Source organism: Mya arenaria, chromosome 5 (genome assembly GCF_026914265.1).
Source record: "Mya arenaria isolate MELC-2E11 chromosome 5, ASM2691426v1".
Lineage (NCBI taxonomy): Eukaryota > Metazoa > Mollusca > Bivalvia > Myida > Myidae > Mya > Mya arenaria.
The window spans coordinates 31397080-31423147 of NC_069126.1; the positions used below are offsets into that span (position 1 = coordinate 31397080).

The 26068-nt window shown below is 34.3% G+C and overlaps 1 protein-coding gene and 1 long non-coding RNA gene across 2 annotated transcripts; one reads left to right on the forward strand and one right to left on the reverse strand.

Annotated features, from left to right (window-relative positions):
* Window positions 1-181: 181 nt before the first annotated feature.
* LOC128234682 (uncharacterized) lies at window positions 182-9596 on the reverse strand. The gene is made up of 2 exons (XR_008261000.1): window positions 8644-9596; window positions 182-5404 (listed from the first exon to the last, which is right to left on the reverse strand). It is a non-coding gene; the product is annotated as an uncharacterized LOC128234682 (long non-coding RNA).
* LOC128234678 (uncharacterized) lies at window positions 8342-24296 on the forward strand. Its single transcript, XM_052949081.1, has 7 exons — window positions 8342-8469; window positions 12438-12974; window positions 14344-14478; window positions 15015-15247; window positions 15490-15560; window positions 16819-16994; window positions 17263-24296. Exons 2-7 carry the CDS (start codon window positions 12464-12466, stop codon window positions 17346-17348), a joined length of 1212 nt encoding a protein of 403 aa, XP_052805041.1. The 5' UTR covers window positions 8342-8469; window positions 12438-12463; the 3' UTR covers window positions 17349-24296.
* Window positions 24297-26068: the final 1772 nt, after the last annotated feature.

Here is a 26068-nt window from a genome sequence, read left to right on the forward strand (position 1 = left end):
AAAAAGCGTGTAAATACAATGTCATTTGTAATAAATAACATGCAAATACAATGTCATTTGTTAACAAAAGCATGCAAATACAATGTCATTTGTAATACATAACATGCGAATACAATGTCATTTGTTATGAAAAGTGTGCAAATACAATGTCATTTGAAATACATAACATGCGAATACAATGTCATTTGGTATGAAGAAATGGAGAAAATATTATGTCAAGCATGCAAATGCAATGTCATTTGGTATGAAGAAATGGAGAAAATATTATGTCAAGCATGCAAATGCAATGTCATTTGGTATGAAGAAATGGAGAAAATATTATGTCAAGGATGCAAATGCAATGTCATTTGTAGCAAAAAGCTTTACAAAAAACAAAACTGATAAAAATATCTTATAAAATAGTTTTTGCCCAAAAAAGTTTATGTGACACTTCGAATTGCTCTGCATGTATGGACTAAAATGTGTGTTTATGTCATTTACTCGAGGTTCATTTTTTAATAGATATTGCTGCATACATTTAAATCAGTGATTTTTGTCTTAAACATCAGTAGGTATTTCCTATGCATCTTTTAGGTTGACATCTCTTTCTTTTTTGAAAATGTAATGATTCGTCCATGTGGTATTGTGTATAATATGTACGAGCGACTTTCGAGATTTGTTTACATGCGTTGAATAATTTTGAACTTTACTTAAACATATTGTAACACTTTGACAATCAATCTCATACGCATCTCCCCCCCACCCCGCCTGACAAGCAGAATTTGTCAGAGCGCGAGTATAGCTGGAATTCAGTTATATAAACTGTTTTTAAATGTTTTTTCTTCTCTTTGTTTTTGTTGTTGTTATTTTCTTCTCTTTTTTTTGGATATTTTTTTATCGAATTGTTATTATTTTAGGTACATTAAGGTTCGAATACAAAAAAAAAACATTTAAAATTGCAGATACTTAAGTCTTTTAATTGCGATATAATTACTGTTCTGTAAGGGAAGTAACACTCCGTGGAGTTTTATGCGTGGCAGTGATTACTGTAATGCAAGGGAAGTAACACTTTGTGGAGTTTGTTTGACAATATGCAACATAATGTTTTTTCAAACTTTTAAATACAACGATTGTTTTTTGTTTCTCTACAAAACCATCACTAATGCTCTCGTTGTTTTGGTTGTGGTTTCACGATCTGATTGTGGATATTGATTTTACTCATATGTGTATGTACATATAACCATTATACATTTGTTTTTTGCATATGCAGCAATTTAATTTATGGCAACATTTTATTTTCCATTCCCTCGTCTGTTTTTTTTCCTATCTAAAACTGGTCTAAGATCAAGTCATGCAAATACATAGAAAAATAACGAAATATGGCATAAAAAAAATCTCTGTAAGGTTCATTTACCTAAATGTAAATCGATGATTACATTGGGAGCATCTCGGCCATTTTCAATCGAAAACAACCTCGGATGTATGCCGGTAAAGCAGTAGAAGTATTTCGTAAATAATAGTATTTATTAATTGCAGTGTTCAAACGTACTTTGTATTACTAACTTCAAATGGATTGCCAGTGAAGTGTATTGTTGCATAAATATTTAGATTTCCATGAGTAAAGTCATTGGGTTCTTCTGCCAAATTGAAATTACTACGCGATTTACTTGCAGCGTAGTTAAATGTAAAGACTTTTGCCATTTTTAACAGTCACTATACATCCGAGGTTGTTTTCGATGGTAAATGGCCGAGGAGTACCGATTGTGTTGATGCCTGATGACCTGATGACCCCATATATTTATGGTATCATTTGAAAGGTAGTTTGTTTACTGATTACTTATATGTTAAATAAATGACCGAACATACATTATACATAAAGTTATTACAGTTTGTATATGTGCTCTTTATTTCAACTAAGATTGGACCCCAACTTCACATTTTGCAATTTTGGAAGGCTAAAACAACTTGTTTGTTAAATTATTTTCGGTAAAATAATACATAAATACATTTCCTTTTTTCTGCGCACAAAACACTTTCAAATTATACCAAAATAATGTGAGGTCACATATTTTTGGTCGGATATATTAAAGAAAAAATTAAACATTATTTATTGAGACGGACTCCACTCAAAGAATTAGTTATTAAGCAAATAGTGTTTGGCATTTTACGCAAGGTGTCCGAGTTCAAGTACTAGTACTAGAACATTGAAAGTCGTATTGTAAATTGTTTGTAAATGTATGTTAATATCCACAGTTTGTGATATATTTATGTGTCTGGTTGAAATAAATTGTGTGGTTATTGTGTCAGTCTTTTAAGTAAACCCTTCAGCATAATGAATGTTTATAGTATGCTCCAAGAAAATTGACTTTTATTTACTGGTTTATAACGATTTATCAGTGAAAAACAAAGGACATTTGATATAGTTCACTGCTATGAATTTTTAGCTCGCCCATACGTTCAAATCAAAAGTGAGGGTGCACAATTACAAAGATGACGCTATGTGAGCAACATTTGTGCGCGCTTGTGGGGCTAGACACCAAATGATACACTTGCAGAAAAAATGGCAAAAACTTACATAAAATCAACATTGTTGTGTACAAGGCATCGGATATTACTTACTGATGCATCACACCCCAGCATCTTTGGCAGTTTTTGTGGATGTTTTCAATTCGAAATTTACTCGGGTTTCTTCCACGTAAATCCCTATAAGTATAACATGTATGATTAAGCTGGAAAACCATTATGCGCTATTTTTGAACAGGTGAAGCTACAAACTCGACACTCACAATATCAAATTCCTATTAATAGTAACAAATGTCGCCTGCCGATTGACCACCAAAAATATGGTTTGAGAGGCGGAACACATAATCCATGCTCAAACTCTAAAATGATTATTCAACAATCTACTTATCTATTTTTCGGACAATGAAGACCCTGACTGTGAGAATGGAACTTCTGAATATGAGCCTTTATTAGAAGGCCAGAGGTTAATCGACATGAGTGTAGACGGAGATTCTTCAATTGATGACTTAAAGCATAAAAGAGATAAGTTAAACATGATATCATTGTCCAAAATCCATTGAATACAGAGTGATTATTCAAATATAACAGACTCGATACTTTTTATTACTTGAAGTCATGTACGAAGTCACCCTTGTGCAAGACATGTGTTTAATAGATAATTGGAATTACTGTTTTATATTCAGAAAAAGACGTATGGACTGACAAGCCTTTCCGTGACATTCACAACAGTCTGTGTGTGCAGAAAAAAGGCGAAGGAACGGAAACAGGAGTTCATGAGCAAATCACAGAAGGATCGTCGGATGAGACTGATGTTAAACGTTTAGGCATGCAACAAGGAGTAAATGAAGAAATCAAAGATGGATCGTCGGATGAGACTGATGTTAAACGTTTAGACATGCAACAAGGAGTAAATGAACAAAAAAACTGAAGAATCGTCGATGGAGACTGTCGTTGAATGTTTAGATAAGCTTCCAGTAGAAGCAACTAGTTAGTTGGTTATGTATTTTAAAAGTGTCTTAACCAAGGGAATGTTTTAAGTGATGAAGAAATGTTAGGACACATTGTAGTTATTAATGCCTGATATTTTGGTTCACTGTAGTAATTTATGTCCAATATTTGGGCACCAGTGAGCCTGACTTACATATGTTATAAAAAGGCACATATTGACTATTGTCTGGAGTCTGAGTTTTAATTTTGTTAATTACAGGAGAAAATGAAAAAATGCTGTGTCTCTTAAAAATAATCTGTTCTATCAGACACACGTCTTTTGTCAAAATTGAAAGTTACATCATAAGAATTTTAAAACAAATAAAAAAATTAGTTTTCTGAGCCTGGGTTTCAAAGTCAGACGTAAGATGTAAGTGAATATGGGCCAAGCCTAAATTGATCAGTCACCGAAGCAATTGTTAGCCTCAACTGGTCAGTCGCCGAAGCAATTGTTGTCGAGATCATTTTGTGCAAGTTCGTATATCAAATTATTTTATGTAACCATGTGCTTTCATTTATTTAAAACAATCCGTGATCCTGCGTTTGGTCAACTGGTTGCTTGAATGACAACTGGCGAGGTCAACGGATTGCTTGAATGACAACTGGCTACTGGTCAGTTATATCAAGACTTATAGTTTGATACTACGAATCTCTCATCCATAATCTGTTTAGAATATCTTGAAATTGTTTTTGCCATCTTATCTTAAATATTGTACTTTGTACAACAATGGATATATATATAAACTTTTTTGTTACTTCATTAATTTTCATATATATAAGGAAACAGGGCGTGAGAGATCATATTGTTCAACAACAACAGCAGCAATAAAAACATCCCTAACGATAACAACTTTTATTTTGTTGAGGCAAACCTGCATATCACACATTAACCACTGGTCATAGAGCATACAGAACTTGTGAAAAAAAACAGGAAAAGGAAAGCATATCAATTATACATATACTACTAGTGATGAAAATAATAGTGAATGTAAACAAACATGGGAATTAAATATTAAAGATGCACTCTTACTACCAAATGAGATTTACCACAATTAATACTATTGTTTAAATATTCAAAAGAAGGATGAATAAATGTCGTGAACAATGGTTCTTATGAAGGATACCTAGTTTAATTTGAAAAAAACGGTGCATAAAACATGGTGTTTCCACCTTATGAGACTATTATAGTAGACCACAGTAAATCTTTTAGCATTCACTAATCATTTATTATTTTTGCGCTTTCTACAAACACGGTTACAATCTTGCTATCAGTAGTTAATATTTTCCATAAATGCATTATTTAGTAAGTTGTTAAAGGTTTATCAGTCAAAATTGATCTTTGTTATACATGTGTATGTATTGATTTTTAGTAAGAGTGTCACTTTAATGAATAGTGTGATTTGATTACACAAGAGGTCATTTAGAACTCCTCGGCCATTTTATCGAAAACAACGTCGGATGTATTTGGACGGTTTACATACTCAAAAAGTGGTACGTTTAAGTCCGCTGCAAATAGATCGCGTAGTAATTTTATTTATAAGTTAAACTTTATGACTTAACTCTTGGGAATCTTAATTATGTGTGCAATAAAACACTTCACTTACAATCAATTTAAACCGAGATCAATGAATACAACTTTTAAACACAACATTTAATTAATGATACTATTAAAAAAAATACGAACTACTTCAACTGATGTACCGGCATACGTCCGAGGTTGTTTTCGATAAAATGGCCGATGAGTTCCAAATGACAAGTGGTGTTCAAGCAATAGGGTACTTTGAAGTTTGAGTGTATCCACACCCTAGAATAATTAGCTAGCGTGCAGATACTTGATAAAGATCAATATACGCATACCTGCACACATTGAATGGCTTTCTTGACATGGTACAAAACAGTTACTGGACATACTACCCTAGAAAATGAGGTCATATACTATCTCCGTTTTACACTTGACTATAAGTACAATACTTTTGTTTTGGTAACAGTAATTATTACCTTTAAAGCTGCACTCTCACAGATATACCATTTTTACAACTTTTTTTTTTTGGTCTTGAAAATAGCAAATTTTTGCGTAAATACTTGCAAACCAGTGATATAAGATTGCTGACAAAAAATCAGATCGTAGATTTTCATATTTCCGTTCGAAAATTAATGTTTTTTGGCTTAAACCGTTACTAACGGTTTAAGAAAATGCATAAAACATCAATTTTTGAACTTAGATATAAAAATCTGCGATCTAATATTTTGTCAGCAGTCTTATATAACTGGTTTATCACATGCTACACCTTGTTTCCGGTTTAATATAACCATCACGTATTTTTTTATATTACACATGTGTAATATAACATTGCTCTTCATCTATTGGTCAGAAAATATATCGCTCCGCATTTATATAACTGGTTTCCATGGATTTTCGCAAAAAAATGGCTCGTTCCAAGACAAAAAATTAAAAGGTTGTCAAAACGTTCAATCTGAGAGAGTGCAGCTTTAACATGAAACATAAACTACATTATTGTTGTCTTCAGGATTGCTTTTGCACTTATTCAAGAGACACACCAGAGTTGCCAAAAACAAAGAAATATTTTGTGAACAATGTTTTACAATGTGCAGTTTTTTGCTAGCATCATATAACGTGTGATTTTTACAATGAAATTGTGTGTGTATATAACAGGTATTCCAAAATGTTTTTTCTTCATTTAAGGAATGAATTGCGGGGTTGATGTCATTATCGGGGTATGAACGCAATTGGGTTGGTCAATGTGTGTGGAGTCCGAAGGACTCCACGCGTACTTTGACCAACCCAATTGCGTTCATATCCCCGATAAGGACATCAACCCCGCAATTCATTCCTTATATTTACACCACTAGTTCATTATTTCATTTAACAATTGTTAAAAAAATCTTCATTTCATTTAAGAAAACCTTTAAGTAATCCGTTCTTACCCATTCTGTAAATAGAACGACCCGACTATAACCGGAAACATTTTTTTCAAATGACGTCACAATAACGCGGGAAAAGATCAACCTCTTGAAATCACTTTAAAACGTAAAATTGAAACACTTCTGGTACCATTATATTTAAAATATAATAAGATAACACTTTTAAAAATGTTGATCTATATTTTACGGGACCTGCAGACACAATACAACCAATAACAGGATCAATAGCTTTCATGTATATTGTTATGCAATGAATTACGATCCGAACATACCCGAAGATGTTGCGTTCATCGATTGATGAACGCAATTGCCGAAAGGCAGTTCATTTAAGGAATGGAAGTTGAGGTGTAAATATTCGTTGTTTAGTTCTGATGTTGAATATGTTCTATTTTTTACTTTTATCTATCAATTTACATCTGTTGTTAAATAAACTCTCTATTTCTAGGCTGTTGTTCTATCAAAGTTGTTTTTATTTCGTATTATGTTTATGATATTCATTATCTTTACAATGTCAAATACTAGTAGATTTAAAAGGAAAATTTACAATGAAAATGCCATAAATCATAAGAGGTGTTCCAAATATAATGATTATTGGTGTTTAGCAAAAAAGAGACCGGTCAGCTACTTTTTAACGCATTATTATGTACTGCAATCTACTAGGAAATTGCTTTTGCAAATTTTCGAATACCATGGTGCAATCTGGTACATTATGGGCGTTCTGGGGTGCTTTATTTAGTACTGGAAAATGGACAATTTCAAGATCATGTCGTCAGGTACGCATATTGCACAGCAACTTTGGCTGAATGTACTGGGTATTTTTGTAAGAATCGTGCGGATTCAGCCGCGTACTCGCGCACAGGCAGCTGCGCGCCTGACTATGTAGTCTAAAACACAACTAAGAACATTTTGGAAGTTTCTTTTATTGTTCGTCAATGAAATGAAGAAATGCCGCCCCTGTTCATGTGAGCTCAGATTTTGATTAAAGTCATATATGATTGAATACATAGAGAAGGCATTCGGAACACCTCGACCATTTTTCATAAAAATCCCATCTCGGATGTATATGGACGGTTGATAATGTCAGAATTATTTACATGTAACTACGCTGCAAGTAGGTCGCGTAGTAATCTCAATTTAGCAGTTAAACTTAATGACTTTACTCTCGGGAATCTTAATTAATTATGCAATAATACACTTCATTGGCAATCAGTTTAAAACTAATTCTACTGTTATACCGGCAAACATCTGAGGTTGTTTTGAATTGAAAATGGCCTAGGAGTTGAGATTGATAGGGAAGAAACACCTTATGCATTCAGTTCAACAATCAGCAAGCAACTAGTCTGACGTAAAGCAAACAACGGACCACACGTTGGGTGGTATTGCTCTGAGCTGCTGCATTGATACGGTGCCAGGTATTAAAGCTTTCAAGAGTGATAACGGCACCAAACTAGGGTTTTCCATAGTTGAAACTTAATAGCGTGAAGTGAGGAATGCAATGATCATCGTTGATTCTATGGAAGATGCTAATACATGTATCAGTAATTTGCCTGTCGAACATATTCTATTATTTTAGTTTTTTATCTTTGCACGGTCAGTGAAGACACAAAATGTCCTACATGAATTTAATACATAAATAAAAAGCATTTTGAGGGAATCCTTATATTCACCTTTAAAAAATGTCATGGTAGTTATTTAGGATGCAGAGATCTTTTTAATCCGACAGGTTTTTTGCACGCATCTCTTTAATTAATGGTTCTTGTTAATCATGGGCGAGTAATTCATTATCAACTACATACATGTACGTTTCAGTTTCATTGCATGTTGGCAAAATTTCGAATTCTTTATCGTGCAAAACTTTAAACCAATCAGAAATATACCATGACGCACTTATATCGTACTATAAAGAGACGGGTAACTTCCGCCTTGCCTTCCTTTTTTCGAACAATTTAGAATACAGCTGTCACGAAAAATGAGCTCTGTACTGCGTGTTGGACTGGTGCTAACTAGTGTATACATTTATTGTTGGACATTATCCAGGTACTCTGATAAAAATAATTTCAAATGGTAGCTTAACGATTAAAGACTGCTGATCTTGTATAGGTTTGGTTCCCCCCATTTTCTTGATTTGTCTGAAAATACGTAATGTTTTTCTTAAGGCATACTCGATAGTGGGTTTAAGTAATTTAGAAGTTATAAATGATCAATATTTACCTGAAAATAATATATCCAAATAATTTATTTCAATAACGGTATAACTTTTTGTTCAAATTGTAATCTACCTGATGATAGTTTAGTATGTGAGAGAGAAAACAATACTTAACATTCCCCTTGGCACTTACCAAATAACCCTATATATAAACGTTTTTAATGGGAAACCACTTTAGAAACCGGTAAAACCCAATTAATATTTATGTATTTATCGCTACGTACATGTAATGCGGATGGTTTCCCAGTCATTGCTATTTTCATAAACAGATAATATGACCCCATTTGGGTAATTATAGGGTAGTTGAACGTTTCCTCCCAGGTTTACGTCAGTTTTTATGTATCGTTGTACATTTAAATTGTTTTTACCTTCTAATTCAAATTTTATTGGAAATATATTTCTTAATTCCGAAAGAGGAATACTTCATTTGCGTATTTATGCATTTAAACTACACGCATTAAAATCCATTGTGTCACGAAGTTTAATGTAAACATTTCGAATTACGTGTATTGGGAAACCATGAGATGTCAAAATAGAATTGATCTCATTTCAAGAAAAACGTTTCATGTACGTTTAAAGCATATCGTTTATTAGCCTGGGTTACCTGCCCTTACCATTTCATTATCGGTACTCTTGTTGTGCAGAGTACGCTGGGAACCAGACAAATTGTTTATATGCTTACCGTTGTCTAGACAAGTCTGTTCGAGATAATTCTATTTCTGTTATTAGTATTTGGCTTCATTTTTAGTAATATGCAGGGCGCTTTTGTTCTATCTTTTAAACTTAAATCGTATTTGGTGATTAAATCTCTATCAGCCAATCAGCGAGCGTCTGCCAATGATGTGTCAGCATATGCGGTCAAGTGATGTAGAAAAAAACAATTATCTCTCTAAGTAAACACGCTTATTTAGTCGTTTATAATACAAAACTAAACTTAGCAAAAATATGACCTTTTACTGTTGACCCCCCCCCCCGGAATTTTATAGCTTAGAGATTGTGTTAGGCAACCATTCAATATAAAACACAGAAAGGATAGTTATAGAGTAAGATATAATAAAACTTATATCAACAAAATATCAATTCATTGTTAAAATCTTTTAATATATATATAGTGGCAAAATGTCCATTTAGTCCATAGGGCGTTTTAAAATGTCGTAGATTTTAACAATTATCTGCACCCCTCATATTTTTTAGCTTACCTTCGCCATAGGCTGAGGGTGAGCTTTAATGATTGATGAATGTCTGCCGTCCGTCGTCTGTCGTCTGTCCATACTTAGTTTGTTAACACTCTAGTGGTCACATTATTGCCTCAATTATCACGAAACTTGGTCAGGATGTTTGTTCCAGTAATACTCGGACGACTTCGAATATAGGTAATCTGGGTTGAAGAACTAGGTCACATGACCCAAAAATAGATAAATATTGTTAACACTCTAGAGGCAACTTTTTCAGTCCAAATAACTGAATATTTGTCAGAAAGGTTGTTTCGATGATATCTAGCCCACGTTCGAATATGGGTCATCTGGGGTCAAAAACTAGGTCACAGAGCCCAAATATGGAAAAACCTTGTTAACACTCTAGAGGTAACATTTTCAGCCCAAATATCGTGAAAATTTGTCAGAAAGGTTGTTTCAATGATTTCTAGCTCCAGTTTGAATATGGACGTCTGGGGTCAAAAACTAGTTCACAGAGCCCAACTATGGAAAATTCTTGTAAACACTTTTGAGGTATCATTTTCAGCCCAAATATCATAGAAATTTGTCAGAAATATTGTTTTGTTGATTTCTAGCTCAAGTTCGAATATGGGTCACAGAGCCCAAATCTAGAAAATCCTTGTTAACAATCTAGAGGTAACATTTTCAGCCCAAATATCCTGGAAATTTGTCAGAAAAGGAAGGTTGTTTCAATGAAGTCCGAATATGGGTCATCTGGGGTCAAAAACTAGGTCACAGAGCCCTTTGTTTTTTTTTAAACAAATACATATTTGCTACGTTTTACACGCCTGTTTTAAAAAAACTGGACATATAATTGGTCAGAATGTGTATGAACGTGTTTGATAACTAGCAAAATTGCTGTAGTTTCCCGAGAGTTATTGCGCTTTACGCATATTTATTACACTTTAGTTATATAAATTACCTTAAATTTCTCTTGTCCTATCAATAACCTTTTAAGCATTTGTCCAATCATCACAAAATTTGGTGGGATGTCAATGAACATAATTCATCAGAGAAGCCAAATCCCTGTTATTGCCCTTTAATTATCCACTAGTCTATAGCACAAAGTTTTATACAGGTGAGCGATATAGGGTCATCTTGGCCCTCTTGTTATTATTTACGAAAATATCTTTTTACGAAGTCTTTTTTAGACACAACTCTATTTTTCTGAAAATGAAAGAAAACAAGGAGTAAGAAAACTATAGCACTAATGCGACGATATGTATCGGTATCAGTACTTATATGTAAGATCTAAAAAAACTTATTTGCCCTTAGACCACTGGAGTAGCATTCAATATTCAACTTAAGTCAATTTTAGGATCAGACCTCAATGGGTTCATTCACTAGGTCCGCTATTTATTACACGAGATTGGCTATACCATTCTTAAATACATATAAGACCAATATTGAATACCAGTGATGCTGGATTGGCACTTTTGCTTCAGGTAAGACAGGAAGACTGCAAAATGTATAATCTATATATTGTAAATTATGCTTATCAACGAATAATGGCATAATACACAATAATGCTATTCTGTCAACGGCGATGCAAATCATATAAAGTAATACGACATAAACGGTTCAATATTTTTTTTAAAATGGCCTGCAACATAAAAACTATAATTGCAAACAATTCTTATAGCGAATAATGGCAGTGTACCTCTTGCTACGCTTTACCAACCGCAAACAATGAAGGTGAATAGGAAGTGTTAGATAATTATGAGATGATATTTTATATGTACAAACTACCGTAAAATAATAAACTATCTACGCTGTGGCTATCCTAATCTAATGCACCAGTCAATTGTAACCACGCCCCCACAGGTCCGGGGAATAGCGGGGACTTTGACTTCCGGGCCAGCGAAGCCCGGGTAAAATCCCCGTCCTGCGGGGACGAACTGCCGGTAAAATCACCGCGAAATGTCCCCGCACCCCAGGAACCCTAAGTAAGGCCCATTCCCCGCTATTTTTTGCGCGACGACAAAACCACCGCATTCACTCGGCACCGCCTGGAAGGTAAAAACACGGCCCATTTCCCCGGCCATCTCCGGTATACCCCCGGACCTGGGGGGGGGGGGGGGGGGGGCGTGTTTACAATTGACTTGTGCAGAATGCATCGTTGAATGCCTTACAAGCTTAATTTAAGATGGAACAAATGTTAATATAAGACTCAGTAATGTATTAAATGTTTATTTCGATAATTACAATAAACGTTATTTCATTAAATGACACATGACACAAGCATTGCTTAACCTGCTTGTTTCTGCTTGGATTAAACAACATTTACAACGAATACGTTGTGTTGTTCCTTTTTATTCTTTTGTAGTATTCCTTAAAATATTTGGAAATAATTGTAACAGTTATGTTGGACAAAATGTTGAAATCATTTCTACGTTTAATAACACATTTCGAATAGCTTTTGTTCAATTGTAGTACAAAATAAACACGTTAGTTTTAAGCAAAATCCCTGTATTAAAAAAGGACCAAGTTATAGGACAAATATCTCGCCAGTGATTTTTGCTTGATATATACTATATATTAACTTTCTTACGCATGTTATAAGGGTATAAAACTTACTTTTATAGTTGCAGAAGGCGCACCTGTAGAAGGAATGATACAAAAGCGAGCACATTACTGCATCCAGTGGCCGGCTTTAGCAGAGAGTCCATTTGCCCATCAGCGTGATTGGCTCATTCGTTTTGCCGAATGGTTATCAGATGGAAGCATTATAGCTATTTTCAGGGTTAACTCTTTTAACCAAGAGAAATTGGTTATAGAAAAGACATCTAATAATATGGATAATATCAGAGAAATCCTGCTTTCTATAAAACCTGTTGGGATTGGTCGTGAGATTTCAGCGGAGCAACTGAATGCAAATCTCTTAGAATGTTTTCCAAAAGCTAATGCTCATCGCCATACACCAGACATGGCCGAAATATTTATGATGATTGGACAAACTAATTTGGATATAACGTATGGTTTTCGAAACATGGAGATTAAGGGGTATGTAATTACGTTTGGGGAAGCAGAAGATATAGTGGATTGGCTTCCCTTTGTTACAGATGGCAACCATATCATATCGGCATCAAATTTAACATTGCTACATGGCATTCTTGTCAAAGGTTCGTATGATGTAATCGTGTTAAATTCAAATTATCTATGTTTCCAGTGATATTACTGGTCAATAATCTAAATTAATTGCAATAGCATACTCATCATGAGTATTAAACGTGTTCATAACGCATTTGAATGGTGTTACCATCGTATTATAGACATTTTGAATACATATGATGTTATACAATTTCATTTAAAAGTTTCCAATATATGTTAGGGTTATTTATTTTGCTCGCGATGTATAGTTAACGTACTTCACAATTAAAATAGTGCCTGCAATTATCATAGTCAATATACTAATTATTAAATGTTCATACCTGTGACATATTTGCTTGTTATTATATATATGATATGTCTTGACCATACAATACACTTTTTGGCCGAATCCGTAAATGAGAGTATGACAACTGGAGTCGTACCAGGCCCTAATATTTCAGTCTCTATCTCAACACATAGTCCCATAGAACAACATAGCATAATTCATAATGTTAGAAAAGTTTAATCCTTGCAAAATGTACATAAATCTCATGTCTTATGTTGATAAACACATTTTTTCAATATGTTTTTATAAAGTAACGCGAAAGCAAAAAAAGAAACAATTGAGTAAAAACTCAAAAATAAAAATTTGTTCTAAACTACAATTTTGGCTCTAGAGTTATTTTTCTTTGGAATTATGATCCATTTATTATCAACCTTATTAATCTATAAGGTAGTGCACTGAACCTTTTCGTTTCATCCCTCGACTTGTAAAAATGTAAAACTATATACGATTTTAAATCAGTTTATCTTGTTATGTGGTAAAATGCGTTGATATTGAGATTGTGGAATGACTAATATGATCCTGGATACGTGCAGCCTCATGGCCTCTGAAAAAGTACTACCATGGTAACGGACTTGATTGTGTCGAGCTGTCTTCACAATCGAGTTATAATAGGGTTATTATTACTGCGTTTTGCTCAGGGAGGTTGTAGTCGAGTCGAGTGGATTTCTGCAGATTCGGATTTCACGAGGCGCAAGCCGAGTGAAATCACAATCTGCAAAAATCCACGAGAGTCGAATACGACATTCCGGATCAAAACGCAGTAATAATAATTCTTTTATTATATACATTACAGGTTTGATCACTTAAAAACCAGATGTTTTCATAATAAATGTCATTTTAACGACGCACTATTTTGTTTTATGACGTCATTTTAACATCGCGCAACGATACTTGTTATGACGTGACGGCACATGAGTGTAATACAGCCGTATTGCACTGGAATGGAATACGGACTACCGTATTTTGCGATATGCATTGCGTGTGGATTTTTGATGGGTATATAATAAAATAAATTATTATCACCTATATTTAAAAAGATTGTCATTTCATTGCAGATTCAAATAAAATATGCAGAATATATGAATATTTTCAAACCGGCATACCACAGGGATGTAGGGTTTGTACGGATGTGTGTAATGATAGGCCATCTATCTACTGCATCCGGAAAGCCATTGCAGAAGAGTGCAAATGTAAGTAATGGGGAATAATGGTTTGTTTCAGTGTTGGCTTGTAGAGAGTACAAAAAAGTGGCACAGAACGAGCAAAATGTTTACATTTTGTGTTTATGATCTCAACTTTAAACAAAAAAGTTATGTATTGTATTTTTTACAAGGATACATATAAAATGAAAATTAATTATACAATATTATACAATATCGTTGAGTTTGTGTCCAAGCCCATTGCGCTGACGTTTGATTTGGAACTGAAAGCAGGCTGAACCTTTACAACAGTAAAACAGAATCAAAGAGATCCTTTCACTATTTGAAACACCATGTTTACTGGTATATCTCTCTTATACCACCGGAAAGCATAGAATAACCCCCGATACTACTCACTGGACGTATATTATTCTGATGTTTATAAAAAACACACGTATGCATTTAAACAACCTGTTATTCACAAATTTATGTTATATAAAAATAATATTATCATTTACTCATTTAACAACAGCATTTTAACTTGTTTACGGTAAATACAACTCTTCACGAATATTTACGTATTTCAGACCTTACGGACCTTTGGCAAATAATTGTAAGTACGACTACATTGCCAAGTCCAATATCAACTGGAACTACGCCGAATACGTCAACAAACACACATCATGAAATTGACAGTTCGAGGGGCTCTGATTCCGGGTTACGACCTTCAGCAACAGCTGGCATAAGTGTCGGCATTACGGTTATCATTATTGCAGCTATCGTAATCGCCGTCACGATGGTACGCCGAAGGAACACACGAGTATGTGCGAATGGAGAGCAATGTTCCTTCCATTTATTTCATTTTCAGTTCATCTGTTCAGTTTTCCTCGTTAATCCACTTGTTTCTTCGATTTATATAAGAAGTCCACAGATAAAGGTCGTAGTTGAATATTTTTCTTGATTTATTTTTTCATATACATTTACTTTAAAAGCGTTATACGAAAAATATGGTATCGTAGAAAGGACTATTCTTTAAATACTTAACTGATTTTTTTTCTTCAGTTACAAAGCGAAGAAACGGAATCTTTAAATCAAACAGACAAAGAGGAATCTTTATCGAACAACAACGTTGGGTATGGGGATATACAATACTATTGTAAAATTAATACCAACGTTAAGTGCAACTTAATACTGTTACTTTTGTTTAAATGTTTGTGCTGAGCCCGATCATTTGGCTTTTAAAATTTAAATTGTATATTCTAAAAAAATATCATGTCGGAGAGGCTACCATCCTTTTGTGTATCAGGCGTTTCTCACTTTCAAAAGGCCCACTAAACCTCAACGATAAGTTTATGCATATTGCTTAGTCTAGCGATATGATAAAATGGACTTTTGCAATGAAGATTGCTTTTCTAATAAGGCTATACCAAATTGATATTTTGTTGAGCAAACAAAAAGCAAAAACAAACAGAGTGAATAAAAAGATACAAAAATCTTGGCCGTTATTTTATTTTTTATTTTTTTTAACTTGAGTCGTTTTCCTAACATTTTCTCAGTCAATTTGATGTAATATTATATATTAAAAACACAAGAAAATAAAGTCATTGAGATATTTTTAAGAGTTTATATCATATGGCTAGTTTAATACTTAACTAAGGAAAATGACCTACCAGCCAGACCTTAATTTCTCGACACATCTTAGATCCCTTATACCATGCTAAAGCAATGCCCATTTTTAGTTCGGCTTGTTCTTTGTTATATTTACATTCATAATAGATTTTGGACTTGAAAGAGAAATGTCTTTATAATAATCATGATATACTATTTTAGTCAATTCAAGACTAAGTAAGGAATCTGATTTGATAAAATAAGTTACTTAAGCTTGTGTTACCTTAAAGCTGCACTCTCACAGATTGAACGTTTTGACAACTTTTTAATTTTTTGTCTTGGAACGAGCCATTTTTTTGCGAAAATCCACGGAAACCAGTTATATAAGACCGCTGACAAAAAATAAGATCGCAGATTTTTATATTTAAGTTCAAAAATTGATGTTTTATGCATTTTTCTTAAACCGTTTAAGCCATAAAACATTAATTTTCGAATTGAAATATCAAAAGCTGCGATCTGATTTTTTGTCATCATTCTTATATTATTGGTTTGCGGATATTTACGCAAAAAAATTGCTCTTTCCAAGACAAAAAAATAAAAAAAAGTTGTAAAAATGGCAAATCTGTGAGAGTGCAGCTTTAAGAACGTTCGCGAAACTGCGGCCAGTTGACGCTAAACATGAATAAATTTGACATGATCTGATTAATCTACTAAGTACCTTAAACTATTTACTGATATTTTGTCCTTTGTTCTATTAGTATTACGATACTTTCTTTGTTTCAGAAACGGGACACAAGGACCTATATCACATAATTCAGATAATCGACCAACATCAGGTTCTACTCCACCAACATCTGGTTCTACTCAACCACCTTCGACGTCTACTTGCATCAATGTCGATTCCAATGGTGAATTAATGATTGACGCTAATGGAAAATGTATAAATTACATGCAGAAAGGTAATACTTAATATTGTTTCGTAATATGTTAAACGTCTATAGATATATCCTTATCACAGTATTCGACAGTCCAGATATTTTTAATACATGAAACATGTTCTACCAGCTCGTTTTTGTTATCTTACTTATGTTCAAATCCCAGCTCGTTCTTGTTCAAACAACATTTTGCAAAACTCGGAATCAGTTAGTAAGACCAGTTAGTTTCGATTCCTGTTTTTGATTAGTGTCTATTTCTTTTAATACGAAAACGATACATTTTCTTTAATAGTTGCAGCAATGCATGCTTCCGAACGAGTCGAGGATGTTCATCCTGATGACCGAAGGGTGCCAGCAGGAACTCAAGCTACAGATTAACACATAATTGAAGAATTATGTCTACCCCCAATGAATGGGGAAGACATATTATTTTTGCCCGTCAGTCAGTCAGTCAGTCCGTCAGTCCATTAGTCCGTCAGTTAGTCAGACCGTACGCCTCCGCTCAATAACTTAAGGTGAATAAACGGTTTCAACTTAATAACATTACAACGCTTGCACCAAAGATCTTCATTATTGATTTGCTACTTAGTCATGACTAGTAGATGACCCCTATTGATTTCGAGATCTGTAGGTAAATGGTCAAGGTCGCAGTGACCTATAGGTGAAAACAGTTCCAGTAATAACTAAAAAACACTTGAACCCAGGATATTCATACATTGTATGCGAGTCGGTCATGATTATTAGATTAACCCCATTGAATTTGGGATCAGTAGGTCAAATTTTAAGGTCAAGGTTGCAGTGATCTTGTGGTGAAAAACAACAGTTTACGTTGAATAACTAAAGAAAGCTTGCTCCTAGGAACTTCATACTTGGTATCATAGTTGATCATGACAAGTTGATGACCCCTATTTTGAGATTAGTAGGTCAAAGGTTAATGTCGCGGTGACCTTCAGGTGAAAGTACGCTTTCCGCTGAATCACTAAAGAATACTTGCACTTAGGAACTTCATACGTAGTATGCCAGTTCGTCATGATTTGTTGATAAGCCATGTTAATTTAAGGATCAGTATGCCAATGGTCAAGGTTGCAGTAACCTAGACGGGGAAAACAGTTTAATTAATGACCTAAACATACTTGTACCCAGGAACTTCATATTTAGAATGCCAGTTAGTTGTGAAGAGAAGATGCCTCCTTTTTTATTTTAGGATTAGTAGGTCAAAGGACAAGCGCGGTGACCTTGAATTGAAAAAAAAAGGTTTCCGCTGAATAATTGAAGAATGCTTGCTCCTAGGACCTTCATACTTGGTGTACCAGTTGGTCATAATTAGTTGATGACTCGATGTTTGAATCAGTAGGTTAAAGGTCAAGTGCGCGGTATAGGTCGCGGTGACCTTGAGATGACAAAAAAGGTTTCCCGTTGAATAACTAAAGAACGTTTGCATCAATAAACCTAATACTTGAAATGCCAGTTAATCATGACAAGTAGATGACCACTTTTGATTTAGGGATCAGTAGGTCAAAGGTCAAGGTCGCAGTGACGTTGATGTGAAAATACGGTTTCCCGTTGAATTACTAAAGAACGCTTGCACCAAGGAATTTAATACTTGGTATGCCAGTTGTTCATGTCTAGTTGATGAACCCTATTAATTTTGGGATTAGTAGGTCAAAGATTAAGGGCGCAGTGATCTGCAGGGGAGCACAGTTCCAATAATTACTAAAATAACTTGCACCCAGGATATGCATACATAGTATGCCAGTTGGTCATGGCTAGTAGATGCACCCCATTGAATTCCGGGCCAGTAGGTCAAAAGTATATGTTACCTTGATGTTAAGTAACGGTTTCACCTAAATTACTATGAAACGATTGGGCCCAGGACTTTCATACTTAGTATGGTAGTTGGTCATGATTAGTAAATTACCCCTATTGATTTTATGTCAATAGGTCAAGATCAAGGTAGCGATTACATTGAGGTGCAAAAACAGTTTGCGATGACTAATTAAAGAATGCTTGCTACTAGGAACTTCATACTAAGATTGCTAGTTAATCATGATTAGTTGATGAGCAGATTCTGGAATCAGTAGGTCAAAGGTCAAGGCCTAAATGACCTTAAGATAAAAAGAAAGCTTGCACCAAGGACTTTAATACTTGGCATGACAGTCGATCATGACTAGTTGATGAACCATATTGATTTTGGGATCAGTAGGTTGAAGGTCAAGATCGCGGTGACTTTGATGGGAATTAACGGTTTCAGTTTAAGCGCTTTCACCCAGGATCTTCATTCTTGATATGCCATTTGGTTATGACTAGTAGATGACCCCATATTGACTTTTAAATCAGTAGGCAATTGTTAAGGTTGCAATCCTAGTGGGGAAGAAATATTAGAAAACACTTTCATATAGAAACTTTATACTTGGTAAGCAAGTTGATCGTGACGAGTAAATTACCCCTATTGATGTTGAGATTAATAAGTCAAAGGTCAAGGTCGCGGTGACATTAAGGCGAAAAAAAAAACGGTTTCCGCTGAGTAACTGAAAACGCACTTGCACCTAGGAGTTTCACACTTGATAATCTAGTATGTCACGACAAGTAGATAACTAAAATTAGCATAAGGAGCAGTAGGTCAAAGGTCAATGTCGCGGTGACCTTGAGGTACTAAAGAATGACTAAAGAATGCTTGCACCTAGGAATTTGGTATTCCAGATGGTCATGACTAATTGATGACCCCTATTTGTTTTGGGATCAGCTGGTCAAAGGTCAAGGTCGCGGTTAATGTTGCAGTGACCGTGCCGAGGTGTAAAAAACGGTTTCCACTAAATAACTTAATAATTCTTGCACTCATGTATTGAATACTAGGTATGCCAGTTGGTCGTGACAGGTAGATGGCCACTATTGATTTTTAGTCCAGTAGGTTAAAGGTCTCTGTGACCTTGATGTAAAATAAAGATTTCCGCTGAATAACTATAAAGCGATTGGGTCATGGGCGTTCATACTTAGTTTGTAGTTGGTATTGATTGGTAGATGACCCCAATTGATTTTTTATGTCAGTAGATCAAGGTCACAATGACCTTCAGGTGAAAAAAAACATTTTTGTTGGCCCATACGTTGCACTTCTTTCCGCTCAATAACTGGAAAAAAGGAACTTCATCCTTGGACCAAGATACTTCATACTTGGTATGCAGGTCATGACCAGTAAAGATCACTATGTTTGTTTGTCTCCAGTCAAGAAGTACACTTTTCATGTCCATCATTGATTATTTCTCACCTACGACCAGACAATGGGGGAGATAAACGCTTTTTCAAAACAGCGATCTCTTGTTATTGTCTCAGTTTTAACATTTTGTTGATGTGTAATGATTTAATTCTTAATTTTGGATAGATATTCGGAGCTAGCATTAACTTTTTAAATATTTCAAAATTAATGAAAATAGTTTTCACAAAATGTTATACAAGAAATGAATACAATCTTTGTTCAAAATGACAAAATGTTTAGTCAGGAGAAAGTGGGAACATGAGAAAAAAGCGTGTGCAGATTCGATGTCATTCGTTATGAATGACGTCACTGATTTACAAATACAAGACTGAGGAACATATCGTATGAGATATATTTTGAGTGCTGTACACGTGCGGTGAATTGTTTTGAATTTTGCTTATACACATTTTAAAAATAATACTTAAACATATTATATTATGGGTTTTTTCCAATCTTTTTATATAAAACAAATATTTTTACTGCAAATCTTTCAAAACTGCTCTAAAAATTGATCAGAAGCAAATAAGTTTGAAAATCCCTCACACATAACAACAACAAAACACATTGGAAATAGCACAAGGATAAAATATTACGCCCATCAGTATCCATTTACAATTGATTCCAACATTTGATTGTTTATATTGATTTTACTCATACATTTATGTAAATATCACATTCATCTGCTTTTTGGTTGTGTGTTTAACGAGTTGATTGTTTATATTGATTTTATTCATATATTTATGCAAATTTCACATTTATCTGTTTTTACAATTTGATTATATTGATTATACTCATATTTTTTGTTGTTCTAAATATCGCTTTAATCTTTGTTGTTGTTTGTTTACGATTTGATTGTGTTATATTGATTATACTCATAGTTGTATGTGAATATCGATTTGATCTTTGTTTTCGTTGTGTTTACAATTTGATTATTTATATTGATTACTAAAATAGACTTGATATCTCTTTGATCTTTGTTGCGGTTGTGGTTTAACGATTGCTTAATATAATAATTATGCCTCCCTTCGATGAAGAGGGGTATATTGCTTTGCACAAGTCGGTCGGTCGGTCGGTCGGTCGGTCGGTCAATCGGTAGACCAAAGCTTGTCCGTGTGATAACCCAACAGTTTCTAGACGTGTGATCTACAAACTTGACATGAAAGTTGCGTTTGACCAGTTTGACCCCTATTGATTTTAGGGCTTATCAGGTCAAAGGTCAAAGTCACAGTGACTTTTAATGGTAAAATAATTTTAAAGCTTATCCGAGTGATAACTCAACAATGCCTAGACCTATGATCATCAAACTTGATATGGAAGTTCGACCTGACCAGTAGATGACCATTATTATTTTTGGGGGTCATCGGGCCAAAGGTCAAGGTCACCGTGACCTTGAATGGTAAAAGGTTTTCCGAGTGATAACTCAACAATGCCTGCACCCATGGCCCTCATACTTGACTTGGAGGTTGGGCCTGACCAGTAGATGGCCCCTATAGTTTTTGGGGGTCATCGCACCAAAGGTCAAGGTCACAGTGATCTTGAATACTAAGGTTGTCCGAGTGATAACTCGACAATGCCTGCACCCATGGCCCTCAAACTTGACTTGGAGGTTGGGCCTGACCAGTAGATGACGTCTATTGTTTTTGGTGGTCATCGGGCCAAAGGTCAAGGTCACAGTGACATTGAATTATTTAAGGTTGTCCGAGTGATAACTCAACAATGCCTGCACCCATGGCCCTCAAACTTGACTTGGAGGTTGGGCCTGACCAGTAGATGACCTCTATTGATTTTAGGGGTCAACGGTCAAGGTCACAGTGATCTTGAAAGCAAACTCGACAATTCCTGGACCTATGTTCATCAAACTTGACATGAAGGTTGGGCCTGACCAGTAGATGACCCCTCTTGACTTTGGGGGTCATCGGGCCAAGGTCAAGGTCACAGTAACCTTTAACACAAAAAAGTTAACAAATCTTCACCCAGTGATATCTCAACAATGCCAGAACCTATGATCATCAATCTTGACTTGGAGGCTGGGCCTGGGCAGTAGATGACCCTTATTGATTTTAGGAGTCATCCGGTCAAAGGTCAAGTTCACAGTTACCTTGCGAAAATGTTTCGAGTGATAACACGACAATGCCTGCACCCAAGGCCCTCAAACTTGACTTGGAGTTGCGTCTGACCTGTAGATGACGCCTTATGATTTTAGGGATCATCGAGTCATAACACACTCTATCCTCACACTTTGAATGGTCATAATCTTAAAATTGCCTCAACGGCATCCAATGTCAGTGACAAATCAGCTGTCTTTTCGGTCCACGCATATTTTATTCAAATGTCCATATAATCTTGACAACATGGCGCTCAGAGGGGGGGGGGGGGGGATTAATATTGACAAACATCTCTTGTTACACTTTTTTTGCATTTGCAGCAATTTGGTAATATGGTTATAGTTTATTTTATTTCCTCGTTTGTTTTTTCATATTAAATACCGGTGTAGGTTCAAATCATGCAAATAAAAAAGTATATGTTTTTACAAGTTTTTTTTGCATCCTTTCATTGAATATGTTTATCAAAACCTTCGGTCTAGATTACAATGGAAACATATTCTACAGCCAAAATTATACTTGAGATCAATTCATTGCCTTTTAACAATTACTCAAGTATATTTTTTGCTCTAGAATAGGATCTCTTTGAAATATTGTCAAAATACAATGTAGTTCAATACCACATTCTATGAGAAAAAAACGTTTACAAAAAGTATGAAAACATGAAAGATTTTGAATAATACTATGTTCTAATGTGATAAAATGAGTTGAGATTGAGATTTGACTTGAGTATTTTCGTGATATTGGGGCCTGCTCTTTATTTCAACGTAGAACCGACTTAAACGACACATTTTGCATTTTTGGAAAGCTATAGCAACTTGTTTGTTCATTTTTCCCCCGGTAAAATAAGCTTTTATCTTTTCTGCACACAAACAAATTCAGATCAAATCAAAATAATGTGAGGTATTTGTGGGTCTGATATCTTAAAGACAAGTTATTTTGTTATTGAGACAGCCTGATATTTTCACTGTTGTTATTCACTGATAAGACTCCATATTTAATCGAAAAGCCTGAAAGAAATGAAAAATTCGCATTGATCTTTGTTATGGTTGTGGTATTACGATTGCTACATATGACCATACTCGTTTTTGTTTGCAATCGCAGCAATTTTACACATGGCAACATTTTGTTTTCCGTTTCTTCGTCTGTGCTTTCATATTTAAAACAGGTCTTACTTCAATCATGCAAATACATAAAAAAATGGCATTAAGGAATCCGACTCAAAAATAAACTAGTTCCATGAAAGATCCACATTCAATACACAACTTTAGATAATCTAATGGTAATACATTATCTACTTCATTCATTTTATTGGTCATTAATAACAAGTAATCCGATTAGCTACATCGTTCTTAGATATTGTTAAGACTAATATTGAATACCAGCCCAGATGTCCCCATATTATTCTGGCATCATTCGAATGGTTCTAACTTATTGATTACTAATATGTAAATTAAATGACCGAATGTACATCATACATAAAATTATTTCAGTTTTTATATATTCTCTTTATTTCAACATAGATTGGACCCAAACGTCACATTTTGCAATTTTGGAAGGCTTAAACAACTTGTTTGTTAAATTATTTTCGGTAAAGTAATACATTTTCTTTTTATCTGTACACAAAAATCTTTCAAATTTAATATACCATAACAATGTGAGATCACATATTTGTGGGTCGGATACCTTAAAGAGAAGTAAAAGAATTAGCCTATAAGCAGAAAGTATTTGCATTATATGTAAGGTGTCCGAGTTGAAGTATAAGAACATTAAACCGTGTCGTATTGTAACACATACATATCATCATAGTCTTGTTGAATGTTGTTTGTATATTTCATGAAATATGTTTATATTTATTGACAATGTACTATGTACACGTCGGAATAAATAGATCTGTCTGTCTGTCCATAAATTGTTTGTAAACGTATGTTATAAACCACAGCTTGTGATGTATTTATGTGTCTGATTGAAATGAATGTGGAGACTGTGTCTGTGTTTTAACTAAACCCTTCTGCATAATGAATGTTTATAGTATGCTCCAAGATAATTGACTATTATTTACTGGTTTATAACGATTTATCAGTGAAAAACAAAGGACATTTGATATAGTTTACTGCTTTGAAATTTTAGCTCGCCCTTACGTTCAAATCAAAAGTGAGGGCGCAATTTCAACGATGACGTTATGTTAGCAACATTTGTGCGCGCTTGTCTTAATAGGGCTAGACACCAGATGATACACTTGCAGAAAAAAAGAGAAAATTGTCAAAAACCTACATAAAATCGAGATTCTTGTGTACAACGCATCGGATATTACTTAATGATTCATCACACCTCTTACGAAACATGCATATTTGGTGTTTTTTTTTATGGATTTTTCAATTCGAAACTTACTAGGGTTGTCTACAACGTAAATCCCTATAAGTTTAAAAATAGCGTCGGTATATTTATCATTCTGTACTTTTATAATCAGGTATGATTTTGATCAGGTATGAATTAACTGGGAAACCATTATGCGATATTTTTCAATCGGGGAACGCAGATGAGACAGCAGCATGATTGTTGTGTTTATTGTTTTAATCATGTAAAATGATGCATTATCGGCCTCCTACTGGCTCGCATGGATAATTCTAGGCTCGTTTTGAGGAAATACTGTTATGACGATCTTTAGACCGTCTGGCCCCAATATCACGAAAACACTCAAGTCAAATCTCAATCTCAGTCTCAACTCTTTTTATCAAATTTCAACATCATATGATTCAAAATTGTAAATGTTTTACTCTTTTTAAAATCGCATTCTCTCATTCATTACCTTGATTAAAAAAAATGCTCATTATTTTATAGAAAAAAAATTGAGAGCAAAAAATGTACTTGAGTCAAATTTATTATTTTTGAGTTTTACTCAAGTACAATTTGTGCTATTAAAAATATTTTTTTAGAATATTGAACAAATATGTTAATCAACATAATGCATGTGAGCATGTGCTTTAAAACATAGTAAAACATTAGTAAGTTTTAATAATGTCAAACTGTAATGTGGGAAAATGAGTTAAGATCGAGCTTGATATTTGACTTAAGTTTTTTCGTGATATTGGGGCCTGGTGTTTAGTCAGTTGATTTTTTTTATCATTTTCAGGCTTAAAATAAAATGAAAAAATGCTTGTTCCAGTGTAAGATCTTAATATATTTTATCTCGTGAACACTTAAAGTTAAATTGACTTCATGTCCGTTATTTGTACTTTTAAAAGTCGTTTTGCTGATCATTGAGTGAAAATTTCATTATAAAAAATATAGGTTGGTAATGTAATTATAGTTAATATGAGCATAAGGCCTGAAGCAAAATACGTCTGGTTTGGGGTACCCGACCCTACCTACGAATTAGGCGCCAAACGTACCGCTTTTTTGAGTCCATTGGTTAAAAAATAGAATTGAAAATATATTAAACAGCTTAATACTGATATCTGATGATATACTGATTACTTTTACGCCATAACCCAATGATGACAATAAAGTTCTTACATAAAGCTTCATATATTTATATATAAATTACAGATAAGCCTACCTACCTTACCTGTTTTTGAACAAGATGTTAGGCTAACCGCACCCTTTGTTTTAGGCCTAGGGTAGTACTGCTTAACGTATCCATCCTGGTCATTATAAAGGCCACATCTACAAAAATACTTTGTAATAAATCCACACAGATAAACTACCGACACGAACTAACTCATGTTTAAATAATTCTACTTAAG